Source organism: Carcharodon carcharias, chromosome 6, assembly GCF_017639515.1.
Source record: "Carcharodon carcharias isolate sCarCar2 chromosome 6, sCarCar2.pri, whole genome shotgun sequence".
NCBI classification, from domain to species: Eukaryota; Metazoa; Chordata; class Chondrichthyes; order Lamniformes; family Lamnidae; genus Carcharodon; species Carcharodon carcharias.
The window spans coordinates 156958680-156974863 of NC_054472.1; the positions used below are offsets into that span (position 1 = coordinate 156958680).

Sequence of the window (16184 nt, forward strand, 5' to 3'; positions counted from 1 at the left end):
TTATTGTAGTTGCATGCGACTTGTCTGATATACCCATATTAGCTAGTGTAAAAAAAAAATGATTAGGCTGCACATCTTTTTCTTTCAGAATTAGCATTATAATTTTAAAATATTACAATTTGATCTGTGTGTTGAAAATCTGATTGGCTGCAGATTATACATTTAAGCTGTACTGAGGACTGCCTGGACTCGATTGATAACCTCACCAGATGCTTAAATGCATGACAGGCTTTCAGCCAGTCACCTCGTGTCCATGACAGTGAAGAATTCTGCATTACTGTTTGAGCTTGTCGGTGGTTTTGACAGCTGCCAAAGGCGAGCAAAACATGTTAACAACTCCAACAGCTGCAGAAAGAGTGACCAAATTTTAATAATAAAGTCGCTTATAGTGTACCAGGGAATTCAGTTAGCAGGTTGATTGAAAGACTCTGCCTCCAGCCTCCTTTAGGTCATCCTGAATACCCCAGCTTCACAATATAATACAGGTTATCCATTATTCAACACTGCAAGTTCTTGATTTTCTTCTGTGTGAGGTGCTTAGGAGTGTTACCAGTTCATAATGGAATTGGGAGTTTCATCAGGACCTGACCACCTTAACTGCACATTTATACCAGTGTAGAATTTCAAGAGGTAAGGAACTGCAGGCTACCTCAGCAGTTTTCTTGCTGTCTGAGCTAATCCATTTTATATGTGTCTTAACATTCAAGTATGTGGAGTGCATCAGAAATTTGTTAACAATTGCTGGCACAAAGTAGGTCAGCCCTCTTTTTTTGCGAGGGGGTGCGTAGGACACGGGAAACATTCCTTTTCACCTGACTAGTGGGCTCAATGAGGCCCTGATATTGCAACTCGGGTGACATTCGCATCGAGCTGCTGAGACCAACATGCAGCTTTGAGGTGAAATACAGTTTGAAGGTTGGTCTGCCAAAGGTTGGGAAGGTATTTGCAACAGCTGAGTTTGGGAAGAAAGGTTTTAGCAGTGCGAGGGGATAAGGTAGAAGTGGCCAGCAGCAGCCTGGATTCTTTATAGTTGGGTCGATGGAAGTAGCACTCCTATTCCTCCTGACTCCACATTTCATAAGTATATTTTAAGAAATCTGTCCTTGCTGATTTGTCGCCTACAACAATCTGTTAGAACCGCCTGTTAGGTTTTCCTGAGTGCAGCTGGCAAATGCAAAGCTTAGAAAATTTTTTTTCCTGTCCAGTACCTATAATGGGTTGGGGGGCGTTGGTGGGTTGCACACACACCACACACTTATAGCTCATACTAGGTATTTATGTTCTGCCCCAACATGTTGCAGCTGAATTTCTAGTCTTGTATATCTCAGCATACGCTTAAAAATTGACAAGCCTCAAATAAGTTTAGGGGTACCTGTTATATGGAATCAGCAACCATGAAAAATAGTTAAATTGGATTGTGGAACTTTAAGAAAGAACTAGGTCATTGTCACTGGAGGTTTTTAGGCTATAAAGATATTAATGCATCCTCTTGATTTGCTAGGTTAGGAAATTAGGTAGCTCCTTTGCTATGAAGAGAGTTGAAGTTCTCTATTTTAACCACCTGCAACTCACTGGAATCTCTGTTTACCTGCAGAGCCCTCCTTCCACTGGCTGCTGGAAACAGTCCCCACAGATTTCCTGTTTGTCTCCTGCTGTGCTAAATTTCTATCCTTACCTGTCAGTTGGCAATCAATGGCTGTCCATGTGTTGGGCAGATGACAAGGCAAGTTGTTCCTTACTCCCTGCTGTTCAATTTGGCAGGGCCTCTGCTCCCTAGCCTTGCTGGGTTCTTCACCCCCAACATGGCAGCTCTTCGCCCTTACAAAAGTAACATACTATGGAAGAAGGTCATCTGAAATAAAAGCAGAAAATGCTGGCTATACTCTATGGGCCAGGGAGCATTTGTGGAGAGAGAAACTGACTTGATTCTTCTGAGGAGTGGCGATTACTGTTGGGTTGCCACCCTATCCTTTTTTTACACAGCAACAGACCACCGTATTTCTTGCCTTGACTTCTGATCTGGGCCTTTTCAGAAATGCAGGATGTATCTGTTCTCCGAGTCCTTTCTCATAGGGCAGGATCATCAGGGAAGCCCAGGCACGCACCCTTTTCATAGCACTAGCTGCTGTATTTTGATAAATCTTCTTTCGTTAACAGACTGAAAAACTTTAAATAGCTTTTTGCTATGCTAGTGAATGATTACGAGGTAAGTAGGTAGGGTGGCAGGGTGGATAGGGTATCACCTCTGTAGGGTGATAGTGTGGTGAGGTCGGGTAATGTCAGCAGGGTGTCAGGGATTGGGTCAGTAGGGAGTCGGAGGATCGAGGGGGTGTAAGTGGGGAGTCAGGGTGGGGGAGTCAGTTGTGTAGATACCCAGGAGTTAGTTATAGTATTTTCCTGTCTAACATTCCCTGGGTAACTATTCTGGTTAGTGAATCAGAACCCTCTGAAGCCCCCAACTCAAGAGTTGGAGGCTTTTTTCAGAGGGCTGTGGGCACAAGGGAATTTCCCATTCAAAGTTGAAACTTCCTGGGCAATTTCTGTGGTATCCTTGCGTTAGGACTTCAGAGGGATCCCCCAGCACATCATCTGAGGTATGACCGCCTGGAGACTGGAAGGTCTGAGCCAACAGTTCAGGTCAATGACCTTGCATCAGAACTTATGATGAACAATCATCGACCTGAAACATCAGCTCTTTTTATTTTCTCCCCAGATGCTACCCAACCTGTTGAGTATTTCCAGCTCCAACATTTCCTGCTTTTATCCCCTCACCCATCCTACCCTCCCATTAATATCAAGGCACAAGGGGGCAGAATTTTTTGGTCGGCATGTGGGCATGAGCATAATTCCGACCCAATCAGATGTGAAATCACGCAAGATGACGTCCGGTGAGTGTCTCGAAGTCATCCCGCACTCGCATGATATTTCAGTTGGCAGGTGCACATGGGTGTTGGAGCCACACTCACCATCAATTAAGAGGCCAGTTAAGGCCATTAAAAAGGCTATTGATACCGATTTTTTTTGTTGCCTGTGCGATTTCATGCTTGTCACATGGCAGGCAGGTAGCCAACAATTTGCAAAACCTCATCCAAGGGCGAGATAAAAAGGGTCAGCAGCATTGCCAGTGTGAGTAGTGAGGAGATTGGGAGATAGTTTGCTGGTTGCTTATTGGTATTTGGCAACTTTATCTCTGTTCGGGGCTTCATCGTTAGTATTTTCAGACTTTAATTCAGGACTCATTGGTTGCCTCCATGGCCCCCAGTGGATTCAGACCACGTGGACCCTTCCAGGTATCAGACAGTCTTCTGTGACCCTGGTAATGGGGATTGTGGTCTACGCTGGTGGCGCCTCCTCTGAGGAGGAAGAGAGGGGCAGAAGGGTGTCCCAATGCAGCTTCCAGGGGAGCAATCTGTGTGGGAGGAGAGGCACAGGCACCGAGGGGTGCAGGGCCAGCTGGTAGTCTTAAGGTGGAAGGGGCCGTAGAAGACGCCACTATCCTGCTGCCGGGATTTACAGGCAGCGTTGCAGCTACCTCAATATGTTTGACATGCAATGCCGAAGGGGCTCCACCTCTCCAAGGAGACTGACCTCCATTTGCCATATGATTGGGTCTGAGACGACCTCCAACACCCCATACCAGTGGCTATGAAGGTCACAGTGGCCCTCAACTTCTATGCGTCTGGCTCTTTCCAGGAGTCAGTAGGGGATCTGTGTGGAGTCTCCCAATCGGCTGACCATTGTTGCGTCAAGCTGGTGACAGAAGCTCTATTCAGGTGGATATTGTCCTTCATTCATTTCTGCACAGATGAGGCCAGCCAAGCTGAGCAAGCCAGAGGCTTTGCTACGATTTTTGCTAGGTTCCCCTGCATCCAGGGTGCAATCGATTGCACACGTGGCTATCAAGGTGCCAGCGGGTCAGCTGGGTGCCTTCATCACCTGGCAGGGATTCCACTCCCTGAACATGCACATAGAAAATAGGAGCAGGAGTAGGCCATTCGGCCCTTCAAGCCTGCTCTGCCATTCAGTATGACCATGGCTGATCCTTGAACTCAATAGCCTGCTCCCACTTTCTCCCCATATCCTTTGATCTCTTTCACCCTAAGAGTTATGTCTAACCCCTTCTTGAAAACATACAATGTTTTTGCCTCAAATACTTTCTGTGGTGGTGAATTCCACAGGCTCACCACTCTCTGGGTGAAGAAACTTCTCCTCATCTCAGTCCTAAAAGGTCTACTCCGTATCCTCAGTCTGTGACCCCTGGTTCTGGACTCCCCCACCATCAGGAACATCCTTCCTGCATCTACCCTGCCTAGTCCTGTTAGAATTTTGTAGGTTTCTATGAGATCCCCCCCCCCCATTCTTCGGAACTCCAACGAATATAATCCTAACTAACTCAGTCTCTCCACATAGGTCAGTGCCGCCATCCCAGGAATTAGTCTGGTAAACCTTTGCTGCACTCCCTCTATAGCAAGAACATCCTTCCTCAGATAAGGAGGCCAAAACTGCATACAATATTCCAGGTTTGGTCTCAGCAAGGCTCCGTATAATTGCAGCAAGACATCCCTGCCCCTGCACTCGAATCTTCTGGCTATGAAGGCCAGCATACCATTTGCCTTCTTTACCACCTGCTGCACCTGCATGCTTACCTTCAGCAACTGGTGTACATACATGCAGGTCTCGTTGCACAATCCCCCTCTCTCAATTTATAGCCATTCAGATAATTATCTGCCTTCCTGTTTTTGCTACCAAAGTGGATAACTTTACATTTATCCACATTATACTGCATCTGCCATACATTTACCCACTCACTCAGCTTGTCCAAATCACACTGAAGCATCTCTGCATCCTACTCATAGCACCCCCACCCAGCTTTCTGTCATCTGCAAATTTGGAGATATTACATTTCGTTCCCTCATCTAAATCATTAAATATATATTGTGAATAGCTGGGGTCCGTTTATTCCTACTCTTTGTTTCCTGTCTGCCAACCAGTTTTCTATCCATCTCGATACACTGCCCCCAGTTCCATGTATTTAATTTTACACGTCAATCTCTTATGTGGGACTTTGTCGAAAGCATTCTGATAGTCCAAATAAACCATATCCACTGGTTCCCCCTCATCAACTCTACTAGTTACACCCTCGAAAAATTCCAGTAGATTTGTAAAGCGTGATTTCTCTTTAGTAAATTCATGCTGACTCTGTCCGATTCTGCCACTGTTTTCCAAGAGCTCAGCTATTAAATCTTTTATGATGGACTCTAGAATTTTCCCCACTACCAACGTCAGGCTAACTGGTCTATAATTCCCTGTTTTCTCTCTACCTCCATTTTTAAACAGTGGGGTTACATTAGCTACCCTCCAATCTGTAGGAACTGTTCTAGAGTCTATAGAATCTCGGAAGATGACCACCAATGCATCCACTGTTTCTAGGGCCACTTCCTTAAGCACTCTGGGATGTAGATTATCAGGCTCAGGGGATTTATCGACCTTCAATCCCATCAATTTCCCCACTTATACTGATCTATTTCCGTTCCTCCTTCTCAGTAAACCCTGTGTTCTCCAACATTTCTGGTGCGTTATTTGTGTCCTCTTTTGTGAAGACAGAACCAGAGTATATATTTAGTTGGTCAGCCATTTCTTTGTTCCCTATTATAAATTCCCCTATTTCTGACTGTAAGGGACCTACATTTGTCTTCACCAATCTTTTTCTCTTCGCATACCTATAGAAACTTTTAGTCAATTTTTATGTTCCCCACAAGCTTACTCTCGTACTCTATTTTCTCCTTCTCAGTCAATCACTTGGCCCTCCTTTGCTGATTTCTAAACTGTTGCCAATCCTCAAGTCTGTTGTTTCTCCTGGCCAATTTGTATGCCTCTTCCTTGAATCTAATACTACCTCTAATTTCCCTTGTAAGCCATGGTTTGGCCACCTTTCCTGTTTTACTTTTGCGCCAGACAGGAATAGACAATTGTTGCAGTTCACCCATGCGCTCCCATGCACACAGATAGTGTGTGACCACAGGATGCATATTCTGCAAGTCTGTGCAAGGTACCTTGTGCAGCTCCCCTGACGCTTACATCCTGAGACACTTCCAGGTGCCGAGGCTGTTCAGTGCTCCAGCCTGATTGGATGGATAGCTGCTGGGTGACAGGGGCTATTCATTGGAAAGGTGGCTTATGACGCCTCTCCGCCACCAAAGAAGAGGCAGAGCAGCGTTATAATAGGAACCATGCCTCCACAAGGGCGGTGATAGAGAGAACCATAGGTCTTCTGAAGATGCGCTTCCGATGCCTGGACTGTTCAGAGCGGGTGTCTGATAGCGGTTAGATGCTGCGCTGTCCACAATCTGGCACTGGCAAGGGGAGAGCCACTGGAGGATGAGGATCTTGACTCAGCTTCACAGGCCGCAGAGGATAAAACCAGCAGTAAGTCAGAAGAGGAGCACAGTGAGGAGAACGCTGAGTGTGTGGAAGCAGACCTCTGTAACCTCTAGGGAGGCAGGGACGCCTTGATCCAACACTCCTTTCAGCAAGGCTGCCAAATAACCACTCCCATCTCATGCCAGGGCTGCTGTCTCCATCCCAGATGTCTGAAATGACTCTTTCCTTTGAGCCCAAAGACCAATCAGTGCCTGTGCAGTAAAGTTTAGAGCCACCCACGTCTAGCATTACATACTGGTATCACCAGCACCAAATAAATAAAAGAGGTGAAGCATACTCGGACCATTATGAAAAACAAAATTATCTCATTTTGACAGAGCAAACAAATGAATGGCACCTTCTCTGGTCTTCAACGCCAGACCAGTGCATATAAACAAAACATTGCACCACAGAAGATCACCCGTGACCAGTCCCTCTTTTTTTACTCATGGTGCCTTAAACTTACATTTGTGAATGCTACGCCTTGGTGCCCCCCCCCCACCCCAACCCCAACCCCTCGCTAGCAGCGGCATTGGAGGCAGCCTGCTGACTCTGGTGTCTTGTTGGCCTTGATGACCTTGGTGGTCGTCCCCTGGCCAGTGGGGCCTGTGCTGACCCGGCCTGGGAGGGAGTGGCCAGTGCCATGGCTGGCATCTTCCCAGTCGCTGCAGCCTCATTAGGCGCCACGGTCACTGGCAGAGGGGCGGAGGAGCTGCTGCAATCATCCAGAGCGCCGAGAGGAGCAAGCAGAGATGACAGGCAGCTCGTGCACCATTGTGAGGTCGCTTTGGACCTCCTTGCTCATCATTGATGGACAGGCACCTAGCTGGGATACTGGGTGCCTCATCCATTTCCAACACTGACATTGACCACCTGAGGTCAGTTCCTGTGTGTGGACTTGCAGGTCCAAGCACAACCCCAGGAACCTCTGATTTTGTTCCTGGAGCTGCCTCTCCATGAGAGATACCACTCTCTCAAAAGAGGAGACAGTGCGCTCGGCCATGAGGGTCAATACAGTGCTGATGTTCCGCATGGACTCCTCCATAACGGAGAGCACAGCATGCCTACCCTCATGGACCTCTGCCAGATCCTCCCTCACGTCTCGCTGGAGATCCAGAATCAGCCACCTAATGGGCGACTCCAGAGGCTCAACCCAGCATCATCCTGGTCTCCAGCAGCCCTCCAACTGCTGGGGCCCTGGGCACTCTGCCTCCGCCTGCACTTCAAGTGAGGATAAAACGCCCTCACCGCTGTACACCGACATTCTAGCTACCGATCTAACACGCACCAAGGTGCTGGTATCTGCACCGGTGTCTGGTTCAGAGAGCAGGTGTGACACAGGTAGGTGCATGTGGTGCCTGGCAGTTCTCTGGCGTCAGGGGTGGCTCTTTGGGGTCCTGCAATTGGGCATGCAGTGGCAAATCTAATGCAGCTCAACAACACGTCATTAGCTTAAGTCATCACACTATCGCTGTGCATGCCAGGCACCCTGGTAAGACAATGGAAACCTGCATGGTGCCGTCAACATTCGATGATCAATGGGGAATCCAATTTTGAGGCTCCCATCAATGTTTGCACCTTCCGAAACTCTACCCCTGTGCACTGCACTCATACCTTTGACTGACACACCAGCCTCTCCATGACCGCTTGACCAAGGTGCATGCTCCATCTCCAGAGCGTCCTACTCATACTTCATTAGGATTTGGGGGCCTCTGCTAGCCCATGATCTTCCAGTGTTGTTATGGGCTGTCTTCTGAAAGGACAGAGGAGCATGGATTAGTCCACTCTGTACCTGCAGCGCTATTGCAGCCTGGCCAACCCCACCTGAGGAACACATCCGAGTCGTGGCCCTCGAGCCGCAGTACACTCAGTCCAAGCAGCCAGGGCTCACCCCCTTGGCCAGCTCTGGCGTCATTGACGGTTGACACTCGGACTCTAACACCCCTGAGCTTCACGGGAGGACGGCCAGCCCTTAACACTTCAACACACTGACCCTTGCCAATAAGGGTCACAGCACAGCAGGTCATTAAACCTCTTGCGGCAGCAGACCCAGGTGTGCCGCACATCATCATAGTTGCTGACCAGCGCTGCTACCTCCTCCCAAGCTCTTTTGGTAAGATGTAGTGGCCTGCTGCTTCCACCCTTGGGGACAAGGGTGGTCCCTCCTGGCAGCCACCTCCTCCAGGAGGACCACAAGGCACTCAAACAGGGGACTGAGTGCCCACCCAACCTGCTCTCCTGCCTGGCGTCTGCAGCGCATTTGATGCCATAGCTTCGTGGTCACAATGCTGAAGATGTATTCGTTGCTGGTAGCCTTCCAAGGGCTGCCTGTCCCTTTTTTATACTGGCCTCAGGGTCGCCATTGGACCTGGCGACCAAAAGGCCCCTGCCCGGCTCTTCCCGACCATTGGGGAGCTGTGTTTCATGCTGAGCGGGCTTTAATTGGCCTGCCAGCATGAACACACAGTTGGGGGGACCAGTCGCGTTCAGCAGGATTCCTGGCTGCTCCCGGGCCCACCAATCTTGCCTGCAAGCTGACCTAAAAACTCATGCCAAGAATTCCTGACTAAGGAGATACTACATGAACTGGAGAGATAGACTTTCCTAGTTCCAATTTTTCTCAGGCCCTTCCACCATTCCACATCTGAGAAACCAGACAAATAACCTAGTTCCAGTTTAATTGCAGAATAGCATTTTTTTTAAGCCATTTGGCTTTGGCAACTTTATTGTTTTCGTGTTTTTGTATTCCCTCCTTATTACCGCCCTACGAGAAAACTTTGAGCTCTGTTCCCCGTATCCTGTTGTTTTCATGTAAAAAAAAATTACATTATTTCTTTGGTATATTCCATTTGCTTCTGGTCTTGAGTGAAGAAATAGAATAATGTAATTTCTCAGTGGCAAATGCATTACAGCTTTGCAGGATACCAAACTGTTTAAGGTCAAAATGATCACAGTTTATGGAAGGCTGAGAGTCATGTGTCTGTCAGGAATTATGTTGCAGAAGTGTTCAAATGTGCAGCATTGTCCATCCCACTGGATCTGTTTTTTGAATGAAGGAATTTTGCCAACCTTTCTTCTGACAGTTTAGAAAGAAATCTGTCAAATATAATTACAAAATAATTAAGGTCACTACAATAGATTATTTGTATTGTTTAAAATGCTATGTTTAAATATTTTGATAAATTAAACTTTCATAATAATTGTGGACGTTCAAAGCTCAATTATTTTTATTATAGTGTAACACTGGGTAGAATGAGTACTTCCTTTCCCCTAGCCCCATTCATTCAGGTTACATTTTTTTCACCAGTTTTTGGTACTTCATCTGACAAACTAAAAACGAAGATCACGTTTTGTGATGCTGCAGTCATACAATCGGGCGCATTGACCAGTGCTCTGAATTCGCTGTACTCGATTTTATTTTAAAAATACATAGAAAAACATGGAATGAGAAAAATCTGTTGGCCTAGAAATCCAACATCTAGCACAGAACATGCACTATTTCTTCTATTCTGCTTATTGCATCTCGACTATTTAACTCTATATGCCTTGTTCAGATAAGATGCCATCCTTCCCAGAAACTTGATGTCCCATGGAGTACAGATAATACTTACTCCTATAACGACCAGTACAGCACTTTTTGAAACAAATGAATCATCTCTACTTTAACCACTTTTTTGCTTGTTCCAAAGAAATCTTGAATGTTGTATGGAACCAAGCTAGATTTCTACTAAGATTTAAGTCCACTGATGTTGCTAACCTTTTTCTGTTTAACTAGTTATGTTCTCCTGAAAAGTAGAAGCCAAAGTACACATTGTAACTGATGCCTGAGCAAAATTACTATGACCTCACCTCACGTTTTCTGATTCTTAACTCTCTTTTACAGTGCATCTGATTACTATGATTACGGCCATGGAACCAGTCAGGAGACATATGAATCATATGGTAAGTAGTGCCTTGATGTGTAATCCAACTTGATTGTCTTGAGACTCGCAAATAGCTTTTGTAGCAAATTATTATATGTATTTTAGTTTTTATTTGATGAAAAATGAGAAATTTGCATTAGCTATTTCATGTAAAGGCTATTACTTAGAAATTATAGCACAGGAACAGGCCATTCGGCCCAACTCATTTATGCTGATGTTTATGTACTATACTATGCTTCTCCCACCCCATGTGCTAGCAGTTTCCTGCAGGGTTCTCAATGCTTATTTAAAGCTGGATTCTCCTCTTAAAGCAAAGTTATATGCCTTGTTTTCATTTTTGCATGAACAATGGTAGTAAATATTACAGGAGTTGCAGGGCTACCACTGCTTTTATTTTTCACCCTTTGAGTTCCTGATGGAGAACATCATGCCAAGGAGAGAAGGCATTGTTCTCCAGCTATAGGAGCATCCCATGACGATTAGTAAGTGGATCTGGACAGAGGTGGCTGACCTGAACCTGCAATCGTGTATTTAAAAAAAAATGTTTGATGGTTTCACTAGAGCATCAAGGGTGAGTACATTTCTTTATTTCCGAAATTCTCTCCACATTGCTTCTGTCATAGCCTCACCCGACAGTTTCAACTTTTCCCTCCCCTCCAGTACATAATTCAATGTAAAGTCACAAGGACACACTGCAGCACCTGCCTTTCCCACTCCTCTTTTTCTTTTCGTACCACATCACACATGATCATTCTCTTATCATATCTAAAACATCCATAACCATCTACTCTTCCCAGCAGTCCTTCCATACAATCCACCCACTTGGCTTTAAACTCATTACCTCCCCATCTTTGCTCCATTCTGCTGCTTCTCTGACTTTTCGCACATGCTCTATATTCTTAAGCTCTACATATCTCCATTTACCTTCTCAACAGCCATTCACTAACTCTCACCCTCTCTTTCTGCAGGAGAAGACAATGCATAATGCTCGTGAGAAGGCTAAGATTGGAGACCTGGATGAAGAACTCAAGCCAGCAAGAAGTCATGATGAACAGTGACTAGCTTATGACCATTGGGTAAGATAAGGTTAGTAACTTACCTGAGGAGGGTGTTTGCAAGCTACTTTCACAAAACTGTAGATGTCTAACTTCTATTTGTCATCCTCACCTTTGCTCTTTTTCTCTCTATAATAGGTCCTTTTCAACAATGAGATTCTTGAAAAAGAGATGTTGGTGGAAGATAATTGTTTTGAGCATGCAATATTATGTGCTATATCCATCATAGTTTCCAGATTTGACACACCACTTCGGTTAGAAAGCAAAGCAGAGAGGTATACACGCGGTGAAACTACACTAGTAATACAGGAGCAAAAATGGCACAGAAGACATTTCACTGGAGAGCAATGTCCTGTCTCCCTCTGCTCTGCTAAGTAGGATAGAAATGAGGATTTCAAGGTCCAGCTGTGAAAAGGAAAATGCTGGCTTCTCACAAGTTGGTTCAATGAAGAGTGCAGGAGGGCATGCCAGGAGCAGCACCAGACATTCCTGAAAATAAAGTGTCTACCTGGCGAAGCTACAATACAACACTGGACAACTTGTGTTCCAAACAGTATAAGCAATAAGCCATAGACAGAGCTAAGCGATCCCACAACCAACGGATCAGATCTAAGCTCTGCAGTTTTGCCACACCCAGTCGTGAACGGTGGTGGACAATTTAACAACTCACTGGGGGAGGAGGCTCCACAAATATCCCCACCTTCAATGATGGGGGAGCCCAACACATTAGTGCAAAAAATAAGGCTGAAGCAACAATCTTCTGCCAAAAGAATATGGACAAAGGAGCTGAACTCGGTGAGGTGAGGGTGACTACCCTTGACATCAAGGCAGCTTTTGACCGAGTGTGGCGTTAAGGAGCCCTAGCAACATTGGAGTCAATCACTGGAATCGGGGTGGTGTGAGTGGGGGGGGACTCTGCTGGATGGAGTCATCCTAGCACAAAGAAAGATGGTTGTGTTTGGAAGTCAATTGTCTCAGGTCCAGGACATCACTGCAGGAATTCCTCAGGGTAGTGTCCTCGGCCCAGCTATCTTCAACTGCTTCGTCAACGACCTTTCTTCCATCATAAGGTCAGAAGTGGGTTTGTTTGCTGATGATTGCACATTGTTCAGCGCCATTCGTGACTCCTTAGATACTGAAGCAGTCCATGTCCAAATGTGGCAAGACCCGGACAATATCCAGACTTGCGCAGACAATTGGCAAGCAATGTTCGTGCCACACAAGTGCCAGGCAATGACCATCTCCAGCAAGAGAGAATTTAACCATTGCCCCTTGACATTCAATGGCATTACCATCACTAATTCCCCACTATCAACACATGGGAGTTACCATTGACCAGAAACTGAACTGGGCTAGCCATATAAATACTGTGGCTACAAGAACGGTTCAGAGGCTAGGAATCCTGCAGCGAGTAAGTCATCTCCTGACTTCCCAAAGCCTGTCCATCATCTACAAGGCACGAGTCAGGAGTGTGGTGGAATACTCCACACTTGCCTGGATGAGTGCAGTTCCAACAACGCTCAAAACGCATGACACCATCCAGGACAAAGCAGCCCGCTTGATTGGCATCCCATTCACAAACATTCACTCTGCACCACCAACGCACAGTGGCAGCAATGTGTACTGCAGGAACTCACCAAGCCTCCTTAGACAGCATCTTTCAAACTCACGACTACTGCCATGTAGAAGGACAATGGCAGCAGACACGTTGGAACTCCACCACCTGATAGTTTCCATCCAAGTCACTCACCATCCTGAATTGGAAATATATCACTGTTCCATCACTGTCGCTGGGTTAAAATCCTGGAAGCCCTTCCCTAACAGTACTGTGGGTGTACCTACATCACATGGACTGCAGCAGTTTAAGAAGGCAGCTCACTACCACCTTCTCGAGGACAATTAGAGATGGGAAATTAATGCTGGCCTAGCTAGCGACGCCCACATCCCAGGAATGGAATTGAAAAAGGCAACTGTATGAGGTTTTGTAAGGCTTGAGTTCTCTACCAGCCTGCGTGATGTCATTTCTCATGGCATCATCAATCTCCAGTCCATGCTATGTAGTGTGAGACCTGCAGATTCTCTCAATGGGAGTTAGTGTCACCAGCGCATTTATCTTTGGCTACATGAAGGCTTTGGGATCTACCTTGAAGAGACAGACTGATTGGAACGGATAAGGGCTTTAGGAAGTGAGGAGCTCCACAGAGTAACAGTGGTGGGATGGGAGAATTACACATGCCCTCATGTGAGTGTCAGCTGTGGCTCAGTTGTAGCAGTCCTGCCTTTTGAGTTAAAAGACTTCGGGTTAAGGTCCCACTGCAGGAAACAAAAGTCAAGGCCGATACTCCATTGCAATGCTATGGGGGTAGCTGCACTTTCAATGATGCTATCTTTCAGATGAGATATTTAGTTGAGGCCCCATCTGCCTGCTTGGATGGATGTAAACGATCCCATTGCACTATTTGGAATAAGAACTGGGGAGTTATCCCCAGCCATTATTTATTCCTCAATCAGCATCACAAAAAACAGATTTTTGGGTCATTATCACGTTTGTGGGAGTTTGCTGCGTGCAGTTTGCCACATTTTCTACATTACAACAGTGATTACACTTCAAAAGTTCTTCATTGGCTCTAAAGTGCTTTGAGACATCAGAGTAATGAAAGGTGTTACTAAATGCAAGTCTTTCTTTTTCTCTCGGGATGTCAGCATATCTGCTCTTCACTACCCTTGTGACCAAAACTCCCCATGATGTCAGTAAGTTAATTGGACCACACTGCCCCACAGCAGAGAAATGCAGCAGTCTACAGCCAGAAACTGCAGGTTAAGAACCCAGAAGTCGCTGATCATGAACATATCAAAGGTCTCAACATGAAAAATAACCACCTTCTACCAATGTCTTTGAAGCAATTTGGGGAGCAGCCCAAAGCAATAGTAGAATTAGTAAACCTATTTTTAAGAAAAACACTAGGGGTTGTTAACTTTAATAATGAATTAATAGAAATTGTTACATTTGCAAAATTAATTACCTTTTATCACATCTGTTATTTTGGCCTGAATTGTGACTCAATGCAGAATCTGTATTGACAGTTTGTCATTAATATGGAAATTATCTGACTGGTTTGAACGTTGTTTAATCCAGTTTGAAGGCAGTGATTAAGGATGTAACAAGGACTACCGGGAAGCAGAATAAGCAGGTCACTATAACTAACTGACCCAGGATATCTTCATCTGAAATATATTCAGGTGGCTTTGCTGTTTCCTGCTTCCTCACCTTTCTCTTGGTCGTCCTCTTCCAATGTGGATTGCTGCCACTGAATGCAAGCCTCTATGTACAGCAAGGTTGTATAGTGTGCAACAAATGCCAAAACGATTTTATTGGAAGTAATTTTAACCTGACCCCACTGGATCAGATTGACTGACTGCAGTTGTACTTTGTTGGCCAGTCTAATCCCTACAGCCTCGTGGCAGGTGATTTAGACTAGGGGATGTATTTAGTAGAGTCCGCCAGAGTGGGCATGATGGTAGAGGGATTGGGAGAAGCTGGCAGGAGAACCCACTTTGGAAAACTGTACCCAGTTGAGGGACCCAGCATCAGGAAATGGGGTTGCTGAAAGCAACCTGCCCCCTACTTTGCCTCTGACTCCCCCTAGAAACCCTGTGCCCCTCTCCAGCCCTCACTCACCTGTGTCCTGGGATCCAGCACAATCTTGGGGCTGGGACTCAGTGCACTGTCAACAGTGGCCACTAACCTCTGGTCAGCACCTCTAAGAGGTGGGGTTTCCATTCCACTGGGGCTTGATTGTGTATAAGGCCGAATACTGGCCACTTAAGTGCTTAATGGGCACCTAATTGCGTCGGCCCTCTCCCTTGGAAGTGACACAGGGTTCCTGCTGGTTCTCCAACCAGTGAGGGTGGAGACCTGCTTCGCTGGAACAAAATCCAGCTGAGGTCTTTAGTAGTCAAGACATAATTACACCAAGTGTTTGGATGCTTATGGAGGGAAATTTAATCCTCCTCGAAGACAGGTGGGGGGCAGTGGTGGATAAATGTTAAACCATCAGCTTTGTGAAATCTCACCCCAAACTGTCACGTACCCACCTGTTTCCCCTTTGACAATGGTGAATGTCAAAACTTATGAATGATCTACTCTGGGGAAGCTGGTCCATAATTATAACATTTAAATTAGGCTTTTCTGTCATTTTTGGCAGTAATTACGTGATTTCAAATTAATTTTCCCTGCATGGGTTTCCCAGTGTTCTGGAAACACATCAGTGAAATGGTGGCATTATGGAGCAGCAATTGATAGGGATGGTTAAAGTCAAGAGTCCTCAGGATTTAAGTGTCAGTTCTCATAGCTATTTTCTCATTTCCCTCTGGGACACAAGTTTGGTGAGAGAACTTTTTGTCAGACTAATTTGCATAGCTTGGAGGTGTTCACATGGGGACGTCAGCACGGATGAGGTACAAAGATGAACAAAATGGAAACTGGAAATCTTAAAAACTGGGAATACTCAGTATTCTGTCTGCTAGTATCTTTGGAAGAGAAACAAAGTTAACATTTCAAGTCAATGACTTTGTCAGAACTGGAAAAAAGTTGAAGATGCAACAAATTTTAAAGCAGCAAAGATAAATGAGAGGTGGGTGATGGTGCAAGGCATAAAGAGATGGTAATGGAACAAGTAAAGAAATAAAGTATGTATTTAGAGGAGGCGTAAATGGGAGAAAAAGATGTGTGTGATCATGGCTTTTAATAATCTGCCTCATCTGAAGCCAAGCCAACATTCACAGC

At 45.7% G+C, this 16184-nt stretch overlaps 1 protein-coding gene and 1 long non-coding RNA gene across 6 annotated transcripts in view; both read left to right on the plus strand.

Annotated features, from left to right (window-relative positions):
- LOC121279359 (KH domain-containing, RNA-binding, signal transduction-associated protein 3-like) overlaps positions 1-16184 on the plus strand; it is a 220957-nt gene that overhangs the window by 169917 nt on the left and 34856 nt on the right. For all 5 annotated transcript variants that reach the window (XR_005943370.1, XR_005943371.1, XM_041190546.1 and 2 more), the window contains one exon: positions 10304-10362. Coding sequence is in view for 3 of the 5 variants with exons in the window: in XM_041190546.1 (XP_041046480.1) it covers positions 10304-10362 (59 nt within the window). In the remaining 2 variants the exon portion in view is untranslated. The remainder of the gene's footprint in view (positions 1-10303; positions 10363-16184) is intronic.
- On the plus strand, positions 10767-11699 carry LOC121279362. Its single transcript, XR_005943372.1, has 3 exons — positions 10767-10914; positions 11312-11429; positions 11537-11699. It is a non-coding gene; the product is annotated as an uncharacterized LOC121279362 (long non-coding RNA).